We start from the raw sequence: 21,900 nt of genomic DNA on the forward strand, positions 1-21,900 counted from the left end.
ATGCAGATAATCTTGTCAGATCTGACAGTCAAACACCTGATCTGCTGCATGCTTATTCAAGGTCTATGGCTAAAAGTATTAGAGGCAGAGGATCAGCAGGATAGCCAGGCAACTGGAATTGTTAAAAAGGAATTAAAGGAACACTATCGATCAACATGCGTTTTTTTTAACATGGGATTGAGAGTTCCTGAAGTGCTGGTAAATAATGATGTATACATTTCACTTGCTTATCTCTTTTGTTTACTTATCAAATTCTTTTCACTCTGATGCCTGGTGCACACCATGCAATTTCCCATCAGATAGATGAGACGATAGATAATTTCAGACAGATACGATCGGATTTCCGATCGTTTTTTTGATTTTTTTCTGATCACTTCTATGCAAATCGATCAGAAAACCGATCGGAAATCAGATTAGACCTGTCAGAAATTATCTATTCGATCCATCTAACTGATGGGAAATTGCATGTTGTGTACCAGGCTTCAACTGACGGCAAGTCTGCTCAAATCTGATGGCAGCGTGAACCATGAGGGGGCAGGGGGAATTCCCTCATAGTGCATCTGTTAACCCTGTGTGTGACTGAAGTGTCTGAAGAGAGCAGAGGAAATGTAACTTGTTATAAACATTTGTAATGATCGGTGACACCACAGCTTTTCCTACTTTCTCTGAAAGCAAAAAATAAAAACATAAAAAAATACTCTGTAGTCTGATATGCAGAAAAAACACTGGCTGTACATACATTGAAGCAGACACCCCTTTGAGAACAATTTGTTCCAATAGAGCTAAATCCTACACACTATGAATAAAAGCTTTTGCCTTTGATATGTAAAAAAAAGTAGGAAAATGTTTATACAGCTACTTAAGGTGGCCATACATCAGGCGACTTGGCGGCCGATCGACCATCCAATACGATTATTATAATCAAATTGGAGGAAAATCGATGCCGCCAAGTGCATGCCCAACTGACAATGTGACCAATTTCGGGACGAAAATTGGTCGCATTCTCGATCGTGCATGCTGCAAGATGTTTCTCGATCGGGTGCGTGGCAGTAATAGCGTGCAATTTTCAGACGGTCAACAAGTGCAATGAAACCCCCAACGCTGTCATCCCCTAATATAAATTCCACCCGTACCCCATGTACATGTATACATTACTTCTCCACAGCCTCCACTTGTTCCCCGCTGGCTTCCGGGATTCTGTCTGTTGATCGGGAATTGACCTGTGGTGTATGGGCACCTGACAGATCTCTTTCTAATCAGATTCGATGAGAGAGATCTGTCTCTTGGTCCAATCTGCCCATACATCGCTAGATGTATGGAGATATTATTTGTACATTGTCTTTTTAGAACAGTTGGTTTGATAGTGTTCCTTTAAATATTGCAGCCCCCATATCCCTTTCATTACAATTATCCCTTAAAGTGTACCCAAAGGGAACCTCAGGTAAAAAAAAAACAAATACTTGCCTAAGAGGTAAGCCTCTGGTTCCTGCAGAGGCCTCCTACGCTGTCCTTTGAACCACCGTTGCAGCTTGCGAACCTGAAAGAAATCCGACGAGCTTGCATGTTTGATCGCGACTGTGCTCCTCTTCACAGTTGTACTGCGCCTGCTTATTTACGGCTGTGCCTGCACAGTGAACCGGAGCCGCTTGCACTCAAGTAGCTCCTTGCTACAGTGCAGCCGTGGCCATGTTCATGCAGGTGCGAGATCCAGAGGCTCCCCTCTTCTATTCTTATTATAGAATATAATCTATATATTCTTATATTTCAACAAGTGTAAAAAGCACAATAACATTTTTTCACTTCAAGTTTACTTTGTTTGTGCTGTGCTAAATGTGTCTGCACTGTTTTCCCCTGTTAATTGTATAGTATTTTTTTTTCATGCAGACTTGGTGAACAATATTACAGGGATGCCATGGAGCAGTGCCATAATTACAACGCACGCTTGTGTGCAGAGCGTAGTGTTCGAATGCCATTCTTAGATTCACAAACTGGAGTGGCTCAAAGTAATTGTTATATTTGGATGGAGAAAAGACACAGAGGTCCAGGTAAGACATACAAAAAAAAATTAGACAATTTAACTGTTGAAAGCAAAACTTGTTTTGTCAAACCTAGTTGCTTATTGGACTTTGTTGTTGAGCTGAGGTCTCCAAATGTTAGATTAACCACTTAAGTACCAGCGGTCTCTGCCCCCTTAAGGCATAACGACGAATCGCTGCACATACCCGCTGCACGTCAGGAACCTGGGCCACCCACTCTGCCATATCTATGACGGCAGAGTTCCTGGGAGCCGGCCAGGAGCCACTTTCATTGGCTCCTGGACGTGTCTTTAAATGTAAGCCAATGGGAGTTGCTTACATTGAAAGACAGGACCAGGAGCCAATGAAATCTGCTCTTGACCTGCTCACAGGGCTCTGCCGCCATAGAGAGCGTCAGAGCGAGTGAGCTGTGACGGCAGACGGCGATTCAGCGACGAAAACGGAGCATGCGCACAGTGGAGTTAAGTTGAAATCTACGCCCTGGCAGCCAGATAGCCATCAAAAGGTCGTAGATTTCAATCATTTAGTAATTATTTCATAACTATTTCGTAAGTAGTTAATTTCCAAGCATCTTGAGTAATGGTCTCCTACCCATTGGAAAGGGCAAACTTCTCTGCCCCAGTGTATATAAGTGAGAAAAGCTAGCAAATAATCTTTGGAGGCACATTTTACTAATATACTCTTTTTTTTGTGACATTGGGGTGTATGTAGTGAACTGCGTTAAGCAGTATTACGTGTAAAGTCTTACCACACAATGAGTAGAGCAGAATGCAATACATTACGTGCAGTGCATTACACTCTACTCATCATGTGGCAAGACTACGCACGAAATTCTGTATAAAGTATTAAGTAACTTATTGCATACACCCTATTGTGTTTAACCAGCCCGGGCGGTATGGACGAGCTCAGCTCGTCCATCACCGCCGAAGGCTGCCGCTCAGGCCCTGCTGGGCCGATTTTAGTGAAATAAAAAGCAGCACACGCAGCCGGCACTTTGCCAGCCGCGTGTGCTGCCTGATCGCCGCCGCTCTGCGGCGATCCGCCGCGAGCAGCGGCGAAAGAGGGTCCCCCCAGCCGCCTGAGCCCAGCGTAGCCGGAACAAAAAGTTCCGGCCAGCGCTAAGGGCTGGATCGGAGGCGGCTGACGTCAGGACGTCGGCTGACGTCCATGACGTCACTCCGCTCGTCGCTATGGCGACGATGTAAGCAAAACAAGGAAGGCCGCTCATTGCGGCCTTCCTTGTTTATTCTGGGCGCCGGAGGCGATCGGAAGAACGCCTCCGGAGCGCCCTCTAGTGGGCTTTCATGCAGCCAACTTTCAGTTGGCTGCATGAAATAGTTTTTTTTTTTATTTAAAAAAAACCCTCCCGCAGCTGCCCTGGCGATCTTAATAGAACGCCAGGGTGGTTAAAGGGGTTTTGAAGTGGATAAAAGTGCCCCTAGGGGGGTACTTACCTCGGGAGGAGGAAACCTCTGGATCTTAAAGAGGCTTCCCTCGTCCTCTGCAGTCAGTTGATACAGTGACTGGAAAGTCTGCTTGTCAGCACTTTGCGCAGGCGCAATAGTTTTGTCTTGCTTGGCTTTCCAGCCAGGCTGGAACGGGTCTACCCCATGTTACTGTGCAGATGCAAACTGCCTGCACAGTAACGCGGCCCTGTTTGGGCTAGGCTATTTCTGCTGGAGTCTGAGTGGGATGGTGGTAGTGTGCACATGCATGGAAGCCACACTTCAGCAGTCCCAGCACTGGAATGGGGCCACGGAGGATGGCGAGGGAATTTACTTACCATCTTCAGGTAAGTATCCATAAAGGTGCATTGCAGACCTCCTGGGTTTGCTTTAAAGGAAGGCTGATGTGAGAAGTATATGGAGGCTGCCATATTTATTTCATTTTAAGCAATACCAGTTGCCTGGCTATCCTGCTGATCCTGTCTCTAATACTTTTAGCCATAGGCCCTCAACAAGCATGCAGCAGATCAGATGTTTTTGTCATTTTTGTCAAATCTGACAAGATTAGCTTCATGCTTGTATCTGGTGTGAGTCAGGCATTACTGCAGCCAAATAGATCAGCAGGCCTGCTAGGCAATTGGTATAGTTTAAAAAGAAATAAATGACAGCCTCCATATACTTTGCAGAAGATCCCAACCTGGCGAGGTTGGCATCTCCAAAAGAGTGGATCCTGGGACACCGAAGCTGGGGGGAGGGACAGATCAGCGGCCAGGGGCTGGAGGAAGCCCTAGGCAAGTACAGTAGTCAGGTCCATAAATATTGGGACATCGACACAATTCCATTTTTGGCTCTATACACAACCACAATGGATTTGAAATGAAACGAACACGATGTGCTTTTAACTGCAGACTGTCAAGTTTAAAGAGAAACTCCAACCAAGAATTGAACTTTATCCCAATCAGTAACAGATACCCCCTTTTACATGAGAAATGTATTCCTTTTCACAAACAGACCATCAGGGCGCTGTATGGCTGATATTGTGGTGAAACCCCTCCCACAAAGTAATTCTGAGTACGTACTCTTGGCAGTTTCCTGTCTCTGAACTCTGTTGCATTGTGGGAAATAGCTGTTTACAACTGTTTCCAACTGCCAAAACAGCAAGCAGCAGCTACATCACTTGCCAGCAGTAAAAATGTCACCATGTGATAAATGTCAGAATATAAATCAGGGATTTAAAATATTTTACTATGGGCAAACACTGTCTAAATCATGTATACAGTACATAATTATTTTATAAATGAAGCACTTTTTTTATTACATTATTTTCACCGGAGTTCCTCTTTAAAGAGACACTAAATTCTATTTTTTTTACCTTATTTACGTATGCATTCAGCTTTGGCATTTAATTCCAAGCGGATTCGCCGCATTCCCGCGGCAGAACGAGGTGTTTATGCCCAAGAAATAGCACAGCAAGGTTCCACAACTTTACAAGTTGCATAATTTGCTGCCTGGGGGAGGCAGAGTTGTGCGCAGTAGCTCTACCTTTAATCCAGTCAATCTCCGCCCCTCTCAGTGAAAGAAGACAGAGGGGTGGGAAGAGGCAGAGATTGACTAGATAAGAAGCAAAGCTACTGCGCACAGTTCTGCCTCTTCCAGGAAGGAAGATCTGCAAGCTCCTGGAACTTTGCAATGCTATTTCTTGGGCAGAAATACCTTGTTCTGCCGCGGGAATGCGGCAAATTCGCTTGGAATTTAATGCTGAAGCTGGCTGCATACGTAAATAAGGTGAAAAATAGACTTCAGTGTCTCTTTAATTTGAGGGTATTTACATCCAAATCAGGTGAACGGTGTAGAAATAGAAATTGCAAGTTTGCATATGTGCCTCCCACCTGTTAAGGGACCAAAAGTAATGGGACAGAATGAAAGTCCTGAATCAAACTTTCACTTTTTACTACTTGGTTTGCAAATCCTTTGCAGTCAGTTACAGCCAGAAGTCTGGAACGCATAGACATCACCAGACGTGGGTTTCATCCCTGGTGACGCTCTGCCAGGCCACTACTACAACTATCTTCAGATTTCTGCTTTTTCTTGGGGCATTTTCCCTTCAGTTTTTTCTTCAGCAAATGAAATGCATGCTCAATCAGATTCAGGTCAGGTGATTGACTTGGCCATTGCATAACATTTCCCTTCAAAAACTCTTTGGTTGCTTTTGCAGTATGCCTTGGGTAATTGTCCATCTGCACTGTGAAGCTTCGTCCAATGAGTTCTGAAGCATTTGGCTGAATATGAGCAGATAATATTGCCCGAAACACATCTGAATTCATCCTGCTGATGTCCCAATATTTATGGACCTGACTACTTTTTGTTTGTTTTTGTTTTTTGTTGTTTTATCCTCGGATGTATCCTTTAGGCCAGTTATACCTTGGGGATTCTCCACCAGTGATACAGTTGTTAATGAGGAATAGGGATGCTCAATTTTCAAGCGGCATACATTTGCATACAAAATTTGCATAATCCTGTATCAATTTAAAAATTATTTGCATCTCGTTAACCATTGCTAGTAAGGAACTGCTCAAATGAACTACGTTGTAGTTAATTGACTGATTTGCAATGCCATCAAAGTATTTCCTATGCTGATAGCGTATCAGCTTCTGTTGTTAGCGTATCAGCTTCTGTTGTTAGAGAGCCTATTCCCTGCAATAATAATGGATTCTGACCATTCCTCACAATGTGAAATCCATGCATATAACATAGGCTTAGTGTTTTAAAGGGATACTTAAAGAGAACCCGAGGTGGCATTTCATTACGTTAGTGGGGCACAGAGGCTGGTTGTGCACACTAACACCAGCCTTTGTTGCCCCATCGTGTGCCTCAAAGACCCCCCTGCTCGCCGCTATAGCCCCCGCAGTGCTGGCGACACGCAGCGTGTCGCCAGCACAATGTTTACCCTAGCGCTGTCTGTCAGCGCCGCTCCCCCGCCTCCTCCGCATCGCCGCTACCCGCCCGCGTCCCTTCCCTCCAATCAGCGAGAGGGAAGGGACGCGGGCGGGTAACGGCGATACGGAGGAGGCGGGGGAGCGGCGCTGACAGCGCTTAGGTAAACATTGTGCTGGCGACACGCTGCATGTCACCAGCACTGCGGGGGTATAGCGGCGAACAGGGGGGTCTTTGAGGCACACGATGGGGCAACAGAGGCTGGTGTTAGTGTGCACAACCAGCCTCTGTGCCCCACTAACGTAATGGAATGCCACCTCGGGTTCTCTTGAAGTCAAAGAAAAAAAATGAGTTTTACTCACCTGGGGCTTCCCTCAGCCCCCTGCAGCTGTCCGGTGCCCTCGCAGCATCGCTCCGATCTTCCTGTCCCCGCCGGCGGCTCCTGCCGGTTTCAGCGACAGGCTGGGAACGCGAGTGATCCTTTGCGTTCCCAGCCACAATAGCACCCTCTATGCTGTTATTGCGGCCTTTTTGCCGCAATAACAGCATAGAGGGCGCTATTGTGGCTGGGAACGCGAAGAATCACTCACGTTCCCAGCCTGTCAGCGCCTGTCCCCGAAACCGGAAGGAGCCGCCGGCGGGGATAGGAAGATCGGAGCGATGCCACGAGGGCATCGGACAGCTGCAGGGGGCTGAGGGAAGCCCCAGGTGAGTAAAACTATTTTTTTTCTTTGACTTCAAGAGAACCAGAGACGAAGCACCCTCATGTATTTTATTACATGTATCAGTGGGAACATGACAGTAAACACCTACCCTGCTTTTAGTTTTATTCTTCTCAGTCTAATCTATCTGTTATCAACTGTGATAAGAATCCACCGACTGATTCAGTCTAGGTTTGACCTGGAATCATTATAGCTGAGTCATTCTTCTGTGGAGTCTTCAAGCCCAAGCCTGCAACCTCCCGGCTCAGATTTCCTACTCAGAGCTGTTGACATGGGAGGGGCTGCTGCTGCCGAGAAAGAAGCTCTGAAACAGACAAGTGTATCAGTGTGCAGCCAGTCATTATCTACTGTATGCAGTTTCATTTCTTTGAGAGACACTTCCTACAGGCAGCCACACAGCATACCAGAATAATAAAGTTGAAAGCAGACAGATGAAAGCCTGCAGCAGCAGCCCTGCTTGTCTATAGTCTCATAGAGGCTCAGGCTAGACAGCACATCCAGAACAGTTTATAACCTGGAAGCAGAAGGGATATGAGCTGGCGGCCATATTGGATATTTCCTGGAGCAATAATGGATAAACACTCAAAAAGGCACACCAGAGTGGTGAAATTATCAGGTAGAGCATTTATTCTTTACAAGCTATCAACTGATGTTTATTTTGTGTGAATCGTTCATCTCTGGTTCCCTTTAAGTATCCCTTTAAGGCCTGAAGGTGCCTTGGGAAAGAATTCTGTAATACATAGTTACATAGTTATTTGGGTTGAAAAAAGACATACGTCCATCAAGTTCAAGTACAATGTTTAGTGAACAATTGTATTTTTGATCAAATTATTCAGATCGTATTACATAAAGGTTGTTGGACCAAATCAGTCCTAAACAATTCAGCGCAGGTCTATAGTAATACAGCTTTCATCATTTTTTGGTATACAGGATCTTCGAACAAAAGGGTAAAGAAGCAAGGCTCACCAGATTCCAACAACCCAAATTATAAGGTTGTAAACGAGTTTGATAGGTGGTCCGCAGAACTTTCAAATGGTGTCGTTTCACCAGCGATGTTGCACACTACAGATTCCTCCGGAATATAGTAGATATCCTGAGATCGCAGAGACTCACCAAAGGGGAGTCCAGTAGGATAGTGACATGAAAGAGATGTACGGCACATCTAAGTGTAAACCATCTTTATTACATAACAAGTAAAACAATTAAAAACAAGGATAAAAGAAAACTCACATACGGGGCCCGTGCACTGGGAACCCCGAAAAAGTAGCGCGCATAAAATGGTCAATAGAAGACCTCAAATAAAATGGTGCCGCCTGTCGCCTTCCCTGCGCTGACTTTATATATTCATTGCTTGTGTGGACTTTTGGACATTGTCCTTCTCGGCTGCGGTCGCCTTCTGCCTTGGCGCTGACACTTGTTGTTTATTTTAGTCCTAAACAATTGCAATCGTTTATGTAAAAAAACAAACTAAAAAACCCTGTTTGATCGGCATAGTAGATTTTCTCATTCACCCGACCTCAACTGGTTTTCAGATTAGTAATAGTTGGGGTCCTATAATGCTACAGTGTTCTCCCCAGGGCCAATTAAGTGGGCGGGCCGCCCGGCTGGTTTCAGACCCCGCCCAGCTGTCAATCACCCACCCAGCTGCAAAAAAACCCAGGCAGGAGCGCTCCATTGCCTGCTAGCAATCAGCGTCCAGCTCTCGCACAATAGGGAGAGCTGACGCTGTACACTGCAGGAGCTGAGGAGCGCTTCTCTGCCTGTCACCTCACGCTGTCTGGTCTAGTGGAGCAGGGATTGGCTGGGCGGGTTGTAAGGGGCGGCACCATGCATCTAGCTGGAAACTCTGCTCTGTCTCTGCCTCCCGCACTCCAATGAAACAGGCATTATTTTATGCTGGCAGCTCTCTGGCCAATGGAAAGAGAGGCAGCCAAGCAAGCACGCCCACACATCTTTCTCAGCAGCCTGCAGAAGTTATGCGAGGAGAGAGACCATGTGCGTTCCTTCTGCAAACAGGGACAGTCAGTCAGAAGCGACTTCTTCATTCACCATCCCCGCAGACAGCAGATAACAATGCCGTTCAGATAAGGAGCTGCTGGTCTAATCAGCTAGAAGAGGTGATATAACTTCAGAGCTCAGACGTTTGCTTTACTTTTATGTTCAGTTCGGGGGAGGATCGAGCATTACAGGGCATGTAGAGTGACAGGGTGTTTCCGAGGCAGCCTCCTCTGCACTCAGCTCTTTTCTGCTCCGGAGTCCCAAACTTAAAGTTTAAAAAAAAAAAGCAATCTTCTCTCCTGCTGTGTCTGTATCTACCCCCCAGCTTGCATCCTATCAGTAATGCTCCACCTCCCCCTTCAACAATCACTCTGCATGAACAAAGTGGACCTGAACTCTTGCATAGAAGGAAAACGGTGAAATGTACCCTGCATGTATTTATAGAGCCTGGCCTGTCTAATTACCCCTCTTGTCTAATCACAATTTGTAGTTTTTTTTTCCCTGTGTCACCTGACTGCTATAGCAGATAAACTATTTTGAAAGCACAGGAGGTTAACAATGTCTGCTTCCTTGAAAGGAGGAAGTAGAAACAGTGCAGATTTATTGTAGAATTTGTATCAGCTGTAACAATGAAATGTCTTCCATTAAAATGTATTATATTGTTGCTTATCTTTTAGAGAAGAGAGAAAGTTCTGAGTGCTGGTCTGCTTTAAAGTAACCTGAGCACCATAATCTGAAATACTTTCTCCCTAATGCTAGGTACACACGATTAAATTTTCTGACAGATTTACTGTCAGATGGACTATTTCCAACATGTCCAAGTAAACGGAAAATCGATTGAAAATCAGATTAAACATGTTGGAAATAGTCCATCCGACAGTACATCTGTCAGAAAATTGCATCGTGTGTACCTAGCAGGTACATCGGCTCGTCTCCTCATCCTCCCCCTATGCTGTAAGCAGAGTTGCACTTGTCCTGCACTTCCCCGTCGCACGCCACCCGGCTACTTTTTCATGCCACCCGGCTGGAAAAAAATCCTGGGGAGAACACTGTGCTATGAATCAATTAAATATTTTTATTTCAGGTCTAAATGATCTGATGGAAAGTACAATCATTTGTTAAAAAAAAAATCCCAGTTAATGGGCACACTGCAATAAAAAGTCTATGCGACATTCGCATTGCATGGTAACGTGTTGCGCTAGGGTAACGCACTGCTGCAGTGCATTACCTCTAAACGCACACGTTACCAGGTACAGAAAAGCATACTTTTCATTGGCTGTATGTGTTACTGTACCTACTTAATGCGACAGTAACGCAGCGTTAATCTGTGTTACCGGTTTTTTTTTTGTTGCATTGCAACTTTACAACCCAACCTCCCCCTGTGAACCTAGCCTAATAGTGCTTCCTTGATGCGATTACTACTATAAAACAACTGCAGAGCAAATGCAATCCATGCACAGGAACTGAGCAGTGTCCTTACAGTTATAATCAGGGAGGCTGTGCTCCATCTGCCCTATGCCTTTTACATTTCTACAGCTAAACATTAATGTAGGTATACTGCACACGTAGCAGCTTGACTCTGGCTAATGAACCTCTACAGAAGTTGCAAGTGCTCTATCAAACCTGAACTTGATTGCTTATAGCCTAACCGGAGGTGTTTGGAGATCCCTGAAGATGTAATAGTGAATAAAGTCCTTTGACTTTCATGGGTTGACACGATAGCTAGCAAGTGGTTAAAGCTTTGACAGGCATTAAAGGAAACCTAAACCAAAAAATAAGTTTCACTTACCTGGGGCTTCTACCAGCCCCATGCAGCCATCCTGTGCCCTCGCAGTCACTCATGGCTCTTCCGGTCCCCCGCTGCCAGCTAGTTTCGTTTTTGCCGACTGGGAGTCGGCCGGCCGCCATGCGTACCTTTTTATGCATTCCCGCTGGTGCAGGAAGCTATCGCGGGCATTAACACATACATTTTTACACGTTGAACCCATAACGCGTAACATGTATTTGTTAATGTCTGCCATAGCTTCCTGCACCAGCGGGAATGCGTAAAAAGGTACACATGGCGGCCGGCCGACTCCCAGTCAACAAAAACGGAACTAGCTGGCAGCGGGAGACCGGAAGAGCCATGAGTGACTGCGAGGGCACAGGATGGCTGCAGGGGGCTGGTAGAAGCCCCAGGTAAGTAAAATTCATTTTTTTTTTTTCGGTTTAGGTTTCCTTTAAGACAAAGCTTTAATGAGAACTAAAAATGTACTGGAACTACTCTGTAGATTTTCCATGCAGAAGATAATGGAATTATTTTCTTGCACTAATAAAAGCCATGTTTGTATCTTGGCATAAAATACAGCACTTTCACAATGTATTCAGCGCCCTTTACTTTTTAGTATGTTGCAACATCATCCCAAACTCATTTAAATGTGCTTTTCCCTGACCAAGCAACACACAATTCCCTATAAGGTAGAGGGAAGCCTAAGGATGGTACACAGGCTTCCTGTGTCCGCTCTGAGAACTTGCTGGATATGTTCTCGTGGCCATGCTCCCCGCCATGTACAAGTGTGACCATACTGCGCCTGCACGAGCATGGCCACGCTTGCACAGTAAGCAGAAGCTGCTTGTCCATGAACAGCTTCTGCACAAGTGCTGCCATACTTACACTGGCACAGTATGGCCATGCTTGTGCACAAAGAGCGACTTTAAAACAGGAGGTGTCGGGAGGATGTAGCACTGACCTCCTGGTACAACCCTGTCTGCCATGGCCCCCTCTCTACCTAGAGGGTACAGTTTCCCTTCTTGCAAAAATGCTCGCTCATCCCTTATTCAGTAGAACTGGAAATCTCCGTTTTAGTGCAGTTAAAGAAAACCTGTGATATTTAGGGTCAGAAAAATGATACCTCGGGAGTGGGGGGGGGGGGGGGGGGGGGGGAGGAGGAAGTCTCTTCCACCAAGCGGTTCCAGAGCACAGATCCACGAGGCACAACCATACTGTGCCTGTGCAGTAGCATGGATCTGCTCTGGATTTGGTGGAAATGGCTGACCCTGATCAGGTCCATGTATGGCTTGCACATGAGCAATGGCACAGACTTGATCGGGCTTGGCTTTTTCTACCAAAGCCAGAGTGGGTCCATGCTACTTCGCATGCGTGAGACATTGATGAACCCTTTTCGATGGTGCTGCTGAGCGGACAGTGCTGGAGTGGCCTGGTGGAGGACGGGGAAGCCTCTGAAGGATCCAGAAGCTTCCTTCTCTTAAAGTGAGGGACCCCTTTAGAGTAATTTTTTTTTCCCTACAGGTACACTTTAAGAAAAGCTTCTGAAGAGCCATTTGTATTTCCGTTTGCTGGAAACTCCTGACTTGGGACAGCTGTAGGGCTTTTTTTTCCTCTCCTAAATATATGATCCAATCAACTCTTCTGTAAACTACAGTGCTATATATGCATAGTTTGTTGTTCTGGGTCATCTAAATAAGGGATGACCATATTTGATTTTTCTAAATGGCCACATTCATTCTTATGGATTACAGGTTACATAGTTACATAGTTACTTTGGCTGAAAAAAGACATACGTCCATCGAGTTCAACCAGTACAAAGTACAACTCCAGCCCGTCCCCCACATACCCCTGTTGATCCAGAGGAAGGCGAAAAAAACCCCACCAGGCATGGTCCAATTAGCCCCAAATGGGAAAAATTCCTTCCTGACTCCAGATGGCAATCAGATAAAATCCCTGGATCAACATCATTAGGCATAACCTAGTAATTGTAGCCATGGATGTCTTTCAACGCAAGGAAAGCATCTAAGCCCCCTTTAAATGCAGGTATAGAGTTTGCCATAACGACTTCCTGTGGCAATGCATTCCACATCTTAACCACTCTTACTGTAAAGAACCCTTTCCTAAATAAATGGCTAAAACGTTTTTCCTCCATGCGCAGCTCATGTCCTCTAGTCCTTTGAGAAGGCCTAGGGACAAAAAGCTCATCCGCCAAGCTATTATATTGCCCTCTAATGTATTTATACATGTTAATTAGATCTCCTCTAAGGCGTCTTTTCTCTAGACTAAATAAACCCAGTTTATCTAACCTTTCTTGGTAAGCGAGACCTTCCATCCCACGTATCAATTTTGTAGCTCGTCTCTGCACCTGCTCTAAAACTGCAATATCTTTTTTGTAATGTGGTGCCCAGAACTGAATTCCATATTCCAGATGTGGCCTTACTAGAGAGTTAAACAGGGGCAATATTATGCTAGCATCTCGAGTTTTTATTTCCCTTTTAATGCATCCCAAAATTTTGTTCGCTTTAGCTGCAGCGGCTTGGCATTGAGTACGATTATTTAACTTGTTGTCGATGAGTACTCCTAAGTCCTTCTCCAAGTTTGATGTTCCCAACTGTATCCCATTTATTTTGTATGGTGCTAGACCATTGGTACGACCAAAATGCATGACTTTACATTTGTCAACATTGAATTTCATCTGCCATGTATGTGCCCATATAGCCATCCTATCCAGATCCTGTTGCAATATGACACTATCTTCCTGAGAGTTGATGATTCTGCACAATTTTGTATCATCTGCAAAAATAGCAACATTGCTCACTACTGCATCTACTAGGTCATTAATAAATAAATTGAAGAGCACTGGACCCAGTACAGACCCCTGTGGGACCCCACTGCTAACAGTCTCCCATTTTGAGTACGATCCATTGACCACAACTCTTTGTTTTCTGTCCATTAGCCAGTTCCCTATCCATGCACACAAACTCTTCCCCAGTCCTTGCATCCTCAACTTTTGCACCAGACTTCTGTGGGGAACAGTGTCGAAGGCCTTTGCAAAGTCCAAGTATATCACATCTACAGCATTCCCAATATCCATATTAGCATTCACTACCTCATAAAAGCTGAGCATGTTAGTCAAACAGGACCTGTCTTTAGTAAACCCATGTTGATGCTGAGAAATAAGATTATTTTCTACTATGAAGTCATGTATAGTATCTCTTAGTAACCCCTCAAATAGTTTGCATACAACTGATGTTAAGCTTACAGGTCTATAATTTCCTGGATCAGATTTTTTGCCCTTCTTAAATAATGGGAAAACGTGGGCTGTACGCCAATCCACTGGGACTCTGCTAGTTGCAAGAGAGTCACAAAAGATAAGATAAAGGGGCTTAGCTATAACTGAACTTAATTCTCTAAGGACCCGAGGATGCATGCCATCCGGGCCAGGTACCTTGTCTATTTTTAATTTATTTAGTCTTGCCTTTACTTCTTCCTGCGTTAAGTATTTAATATTACAGTTAGAAGATTGAGACTCTTCTGCCTCTGTAATTTGCAACAGTGCTGTTTCCTTTGTGAAGACAGAAGCAAAGAAAGCATTTAATAACTCTGCCTTACCTTGGTCGTCCACCATTGAGTTCCCACCCTCATCCTTTAGGATTCCTATACAGTCAACCTTTCTTTTTTTTAGAGTTGATGTACTTGTAAAACTTTTTTGGGTTAGATTTGATATCCCTAGCGATTTGATTTTCAGCTTCGATCTTTGCCAGCCTAATTTCTTTTTTACAATTTTTATTGCACTCCTTATAATTGCTTAGTGCAGCCTCAGTCCCCTCCTGTTTTAGGACCTTATAGGCATTCTTTTTCCTCTTCATTTTATCCCTAACCTTTCTATTCATCCATAGAGGCCTTTTTTTATTCCTAGACATTTTGTTTCCATATGGGATATACATACTACAATATTGATTGAGAATACGTTTAAAAGCTTGCCATTTCCCTTCAGTGTCGTCCCCTTGTAGTACATTATCCCAGTTCACCAAACTTAGTGCCTGCCTAATTTGATTCAACTTTGCTTTTCTAAAATTCATAGTTTTAGTGGTCCCGCTGCCCGGTGGCCTATCAGTCACCAGATCAAATGTTATCATGTTGTGATCACTATTTCCCAAATGTTCTTGAACCTGCACATTTGATACATTATCTGGTCTATTAGAAATGATCAGATCCAGTAACGCATTCCCCCTAGTTGGTTCCGTTACCATTTGAGTCAAGTAATTGTCCTGTAGTGCTGCAAGAAATCTGCTGCTTTTACCAGAATGGGTAGCCTCAATACCCCAGTCAATGTCTGGAAAGTTGAAGTCGCCCATAATTATGACCTCGTTTTTACTTGCAGCTTTTTCAATCTGCTGTAGTAATCGCAGTTCTGCAGCTTCATTAATAAGAGGTGGTCTGTAGCATACCCCAATAAGCAATTGGCAACTTTTATTTCCACCATGAATATTTACCCAAACGGACTCCACATCTTCGCAATCTTCCTCCATCTCATCGTTGAGGACAGCTGTAAAAGAATTCTTAACAAAGAGACAAACCCCTCCACCTTTTTTCCCTGTTCTATCCCTCCTAAACACATTGTATCCTTTTAAATTAGCTATCCAGTCATGGCTTTCATCCATCCATGTCTCTGTTATTCCCACAATGTCATAGCCTTTGTCATTCAGAATGAACTCTAGTTCGTCTATTTTATTTGCAAGGCTCCGAGCATTGGTTACCATGCACTTTATATTTTTACCAACACATTTACCAATTTTGTTTACACGAAATGGGCTACTTGAAGTTTTACCAACCTCCTTAATCTTTACACTGTCTCCACCCCCCATAATGTTAGGCTCCCACTGTCTTTTTACCTTATCTTGTCTACATATTGAGACTTTATCCTCCCGCCTCCCCCCAGATCCTAGTTTAAAATCTCCTCCAACCGTTTAGCCATCTTCTCCCCCAATGCAGCTGCACCCTCCCCATTAAGGTGCAGCCCATCCCTGCTGTAGAACCTGTAGCCGACTGCAAAGTCTGCCCAGTTCTCCAGGAACCCAAACGTGGTGATTGCTGTGGCAAGGACAGTAATATGTGGCATTAGGGAGGGAAAATTAATACTGAGCTGGGTTGAAAATAAAGAGATGGCAGTAGTGATGTCACTTTTGGCATCCCAGAGAAACAGAATGGGAACCAGCAGAAATGTTGTTTTTTTTCACATAACATTTTTCCTAAATCTGATGGTAAATACTAAAAACAGGAAGTTTCACCCCACTTTAAAGGAAACGTTAGGAAAAATAATTAAAAACAGTGTTACTTAACTGTGCAAAACGCTACTGGTGATGAGAGGGTGAGCGGCACGCTTGCGCAGGCGCAGTAGCTGCCGACCTCGCTGCATTGGCAGCTACTCCCATAGAGGGTACCCCGGGTGACCCATTGAGAGCGGAGCTGCGGCAAGGGACACATAGGCTTCCAGGGGCTGGAGGAATCCCCAGGTAATTCCAGGAATCCTCTAGATTGTAAGCCTTTGGCAGGGCCCTCTCCCCTTGTGTATCATACTTGACTGTGTGCACTTTACCCAGATTTATTGAACTTGTATTTTTACCACTACCACTCCAGTGTATGATCTGGCATTGTATTACTATCTCTACGTTGTGTTGAGTATCTTATTGCTTATTACCTGTATTGTTGTATCTATTGTCTATTACCTGTATTGTGCTGTCACCCCTGTTATCATTGTCTGTAATCCTATTTATTGTACAGTGCTGCGTAATATGTTGGCGCTATATAAATCCAATAATAATAGGTAAGTCGATCTGTTTTTAATGTTTTTCATTATTTTGCCTAATGTTTCCTTTAAGCAGGTGGAAGGTTTTATACCGACCTGACGGTCTACTAACATTGTTGAACAATCTGAGGGTAGATCATAGGCATGTTTTGCATGAAACAAGGTCCAAGAATATATTGGAATTAAGTGATATGAAAGATGGAAAAGTGGGCAAAAATCCTTACACGTTGCTGAATTTAAAAAGATATGTACAAGCTATGATATGAGCCAGAGCGTACATACTGAATAGTCATTTATTAGGGTGTTCAAACTTTACACATGCCACAATTACATTAGTTTCTATGGTCGAAAGAACATGATTAGAGAATCCGAGGCAATGTTTGAAAAATAACAAAAGAAACATATTACCTGATGTAGGTAGTCCTCCGTGTCACAATGCACCGCTTCTCTCTGTTCTCTGCTGCTCTGTTCCCGTGCTAGAGACATTGGAAAAAGAAATCTTTGTAAAATAAAAATGGCCTTGACCCCAGAAGTACCGCATATACTTCCATGTCATAGCACGTCTTCATGTCGCAGCTCGCTCTCCTTCAGAGCTGGGATGCTGTCCGCCTCAGGAGGGACACTATGGAGGCTGGAACAGGGCGTTCCAGAGGCTGGAGTGGGCATGCAAGGGGAAAGCCTTTCTAGCTAATGATGCCCCTGCTGTTCACAAAGTACAGAAAAGCCACTTGTTGGCATATAAGGGGAGCTGGAGTAGAGGAACGAGGGAACACTGAGTGGCGCTGAGGGGACACAGAGATAGGCAGTCAGCTACGGAGCATGCCTCTGGGTCCCATTTCATTGCTAAATCTGTCTCTGGTACCCTTTAAAGTAACTGTACATTAACATATGAAAAATAGTGAAAATGCCTTTTTTCCTGCAGTGGTTGTTTACCATTGGTTGCCTACAAAATGTACTCTATATGTTTGGCTTGCAGTGCAGAAACAATCATTTACATACAACTGGATATATAAAAATGAGAAAATTGCTTTTTTTAAAGCCGTATTTACTTTCTTGTCCACACTTGTAAATAGGTACAGCTCCTGGTCAGCTTTACAGCTATCCTTCCCGACGCTGGCGAAAGAGGCGGAGAGCACATCCACCTGAAGACCCAAGACTAACTTTCCCTTCTCTAAAACCAGGTAACTGCCTTTTTCTTATTTTCTTCTTCTGCTTTTATGTAATAATTATTTTAGTGAGCTTATTTTGTCAGAATGGTAATCCTCTCTTGATATACAGGGGATGTTTGCTGCTCTCACTGTGCATAATGGTGCTCATACATGTAATAACTTGGTCAGCCCAAAATGGCTCATATGAACCAATCAATTGCTGCCTCTAATAAGAATATCTACTTGACTGTAAAATGGTTGCAGGAATGCAAACTCCTTGTGTAATTTATTTGGGGTTTCTTTATAAAGCATTCTCTGAAATAAAAATGCATACATTTGTACTTTTATTGCCTTAAAGTGGATCCGAGATGAACTTTTACTCCTTGCATATTTGTGTTCCTTACATATAGTTTATAAGGCATTCCTCAAGCCAAATACTTGTTTTGTTTTGGTTTAATACCCTAATTTCCTATAAACTAAACAAACCACACCCACAGCTTCTCCAGAGTGCCTTGGCACTTGCATGGGATTGTGGGATTTCAGTCTGGGCAGGTGAAAAAGGTGTTACTAGCTATAGATTTCAGAGGCAGAGTTTTCACAATCTGAGAGCTGCAGTGCAGATACAGATCAGTTGCCTGTGTAATGGAAGAGATAAGAGTGGAGTTTTCACAGAATATGCAGATTAGCATGCCTAGATACAGATAAGCTTGCCTGTGTGTGTAATTGTGTAATAGTGACAAGCAGAAAACATGTCTGCTCCCATTGTATCACAGGAAAAAATATTAATATACTGTTGAAGCCGTTTGAAGATAGATTTGCTGTGTAAACTATCTAAACTTTAGATAAGATATATAGACAAGTCACTTGTTATATTTAGTTTTTCATCTCGGATCCGCTTTAATGGTGCCTTTATTTTTTCAGGAAAGCTTTGAGAAAATAAATTGACAGGTTAAATTTGCATTTAATTGCAGCTGACTCAGAGCAGGTTTTGAAGAAGGAAGGTCTGATTCCACAAGATGGCAGCAGTCTAGAAGCTCTTCTGCGAGCAGACCCCATTGAGAAGAGAGTAGTCCCAGACCCTCGTGATGACGACAGCCTTTCAGAGTTCCCCTCTGTTGTTGGCCGACCACGGAAGGTACAGGCCAGCAGCGACAAGCAGCGTTACGTAGCGAGCGGAATAATCACGGTAAAGTCAGGAAGCTGACCAGCAGCCTGGGGGAGGAAACTCTGCAATATGCTGTCAGCTTTATCAGTACTGTAACTATCATTTATTTTAACATACTATATACACTGATCAGCCACAGCATTATAACCACCGGGGGATGAAGTAACATTGATTATCTCTGTACAATGGCAGTTGCCAAGGGGTGGGATTTATTGGGTAGCAAGTAAAGTTAATTCATGAATGTGAAAAATGGGCTGTTTTCAGAACACATTGTGCATTGTAGCTTACTGGATATGGGGCTCTGCAGCTGCAGACCAGTAGGAACGTCCTATGGTGACCTTTGTCACAGCTGAAAGCACCTAAAATAGACATGTGAACATCAGAACCTGAAGCAAGGGAAGCTGGCCTGACCTCACAAATAACTTTTTTCAGATCGTAAAAATGGCCAGGTGGGTGTGAGTTACTTATGTGTGATATACTGGAAAAAACAAGTCTGATCCATAGACGACCAAAAGGATCTGCTGGTAATGTCCTGGTGGCCTGGAGGCCTTGTGGAATCCATGTCTTAACAGATCAGAGCTGTTTTGGCAGCATAGCTTGGTGCTACACAATATGATGCAGGGGGTTTTAATGCTTAGGCTGATTGGTGTATGCTAGGAACATAGGACTTTGCAATGTTCTAAATTTAGACTAGTACATATTTAGTTAATAAGAAAATCAAGTTTCCCGGCTAAAATAAAATGGTAACTTGGAAGCATTTTTTTTTAGCTCCTCGTAAAGCCCTCCCCCCCCTCTCTTAACAGGGACAAGTGTTGCATGTAAATTTGATTTTAAATGTTTTCTCCATAAATATGTGTTCTCCCCAGAATTTTTTCCAGCCAGGTGGCATGAACTTTTGTAAGTTTATGAGAGCAAATCCCCAGAGAATTTGATACGCCAGAAACATGATAAACTTACAGTACAACTGAGAGTTTAAAGGACCACTATCGCAGTTTTTTGTTAAATATCAGTTACCGGTACTTGTGTATGCGTACATATAAAATGTACATTTGTCCAACTGTAAAATGCACTTTAAATGAATTCCTATGTCACTGTCACTTGCAGTAGGTATTACAAATCTGACAGGTTTTGTCCTAGTCCATTTCTGTGGGAGGTTTCTCATGGTTTAATTTTATTTTCGAAAGCACTTGCTTAACGGCAGTTGCTCGCGCCAACTGTCAGAAATGTGTGCAAACGAGTAACAAGTCAACCAAAACGACTAAGTAATCAAAAGAGAAGATGGACTAGTCCAAAACTGTCAGATCTGTCTAATATTTACTACCTATTGTAAGTCACAGCAACATGGGAGAAAAATCATTTATACAACAATGTACTTTTTACATAAGCATGTGCACACATGTTTTAAATTCTACAATTTTTTTTGCAATAGTGGTCCTAAAAGCAAACCTGAAACCAATCAAAAATAAAAATACAGATACTTAAAGGAATCATCAGGCAAACAGTGCTATGTAAAACACGCATGGCTGCATGTTACTCGTGTTTTTTGAAGGTGGATCGCATGCTCTGTTACTTTGTACAGCCGCTCATTTAGCTGTATATCACTCCGGTCTCCCTCACAACCCAGAAATAATTGGAACCCGCAGGTGCAGAATACGTTTTCAGTGTGGAACGCTGGTGCTGTTGGCTCACATTGCGTGCATACATACACTTGCGTACGCCTGCTCTTGCTTCAGTCTCCGCACAGTGCTAGGTGGAGGCTGAAGAGAAAGTTTGGTAGGTGGAGAATGAAGCAGAGGGTTTGACCGGAGGGTTTGGCTTGCGAGAGAGGACGTGCATCCGGCGGCTCTATTATGCGTGCGCAGACGTACGTAAGCACGCAATGTGAGCCAACAATGCCAGCGTTCCACACTGAAAAGTTATTGCGCCTGCGTGGTAACTTTCACTTCTGAGGCACGGGGATCTTGCGTCCCGAATTACAGGGAATCTAAAGGTTTCTAAGGGAAATGGAGGTGGCGATCCAGCAGCAAAAAAAAAGTGAGTAACGCAGCCATGCGTGTTTTAACTACCAATGTTTGTTTGATGACTCCATTAAAGGGGCACTATGGCGAAAAATGGAGAATCCCCCCATGAAGAGATGGACTAGTCCAAAACCTGTCGCTTCTGTCAGATTTCTACTACCTACTGTAAGTGACAGCAACATGGGAAAAAAGTAATGTAAGGCTCATTTTACTCTGGAAAAAACATACTACTTATTTGTCTATGTTTTAAAATTTTTTACTATAGTGCCAATTTAAGGAGGGGGAAGGCTCTGGGTTCTATAGAGCCTTTCCGTTCCTCTCACTGTCACCTCGTTCCAGCGCTGTCTCCTCTGTTCAAATCTCCCGCCGCGGGAGGCTTTGGGAGCCCGAGTGCTCCCGAACATGGGCGGCTCCGTACTTTCCTGTGCACGCACGCGTGTGTGTAAGAGAACGCACTATGGAGTTGCCTGTCTTTGGGAGCAATCAAGCTCCTGAAGACTTCCAATGCCTCCTGCGGCAGAAGAGAGCAGCCTCCCACCTATCGGACGGAGACTAACGGGAGAGCTAGCGCTGGAATGAGGTAACCAGGAGATGAACGGGAAAGTTCTTTAGGACCCAGAGCCCTTCCTCTCCTTGGGTATCTTTTTTTTTTTGGGGGGGGGGCTTCAGGCTCACGTTAAGGTAAGGTAATGTAATGAGCTAAACATATAGAAATGTAATGGTAACAATATTGAAAGACCTCTTTATAAAATGGAATTTTGTAAATATTGTTTGAAGATTTTTTTTTTTCCTCAGATCTGTCACTGGAGGGCAGTACAGTATTGTAGGGACACAAAAAAATCATACCTACAAAGAGG

The 21,900-nt window shown here is 43.9% G+C and overlaps 1 protein-coding gene across 2 annotated transcripts in view; it reads left to right on the forward strand.

The window, feature by feature from the left end:
* The window catches only part of DPF2 (double PHD fingers 2), an 84,737-nt gene that overhangs the window by 14,493 nt on the left and 48,344 nt on the right, over positions 1-21,900 (forward strand). For both annotated transcript variants that reach the window (XM_068261006.1, XM_068261007.1), the window contains exons 2-4: positions 1,885-2,045; positions 17,786-17,893; positions 18,832-18,995. In XM_068261006.1, the coding sequence (XP_068117107.1) occupies positions 1,885-2,045; positions 17,786-17,893; positions 18,832-18,995 (433 nt within the window). The remainder of the gene's footprint in view (positions 1-1,884; positions 2,046-17,785; positions 17,894-18,831; positions 18,996-21,900) is intronic.

This window comes from Hyperolius riggenbachi, chromosome 11, assembly GCF_040937935.1.
Source record: "Hyperolius riggenbachi isolate aHypRig1 chromosome 11, aHypRig1.pri, whole genome shotgun sequence".
Classification (NCBI taxonomy): domain Eukaryota; kingdom Metazoa; phylum Chordata; class Amphibia; order Anura; family Hyperoliidae; genus Hyperolius; species Hyperolius riggenbachi.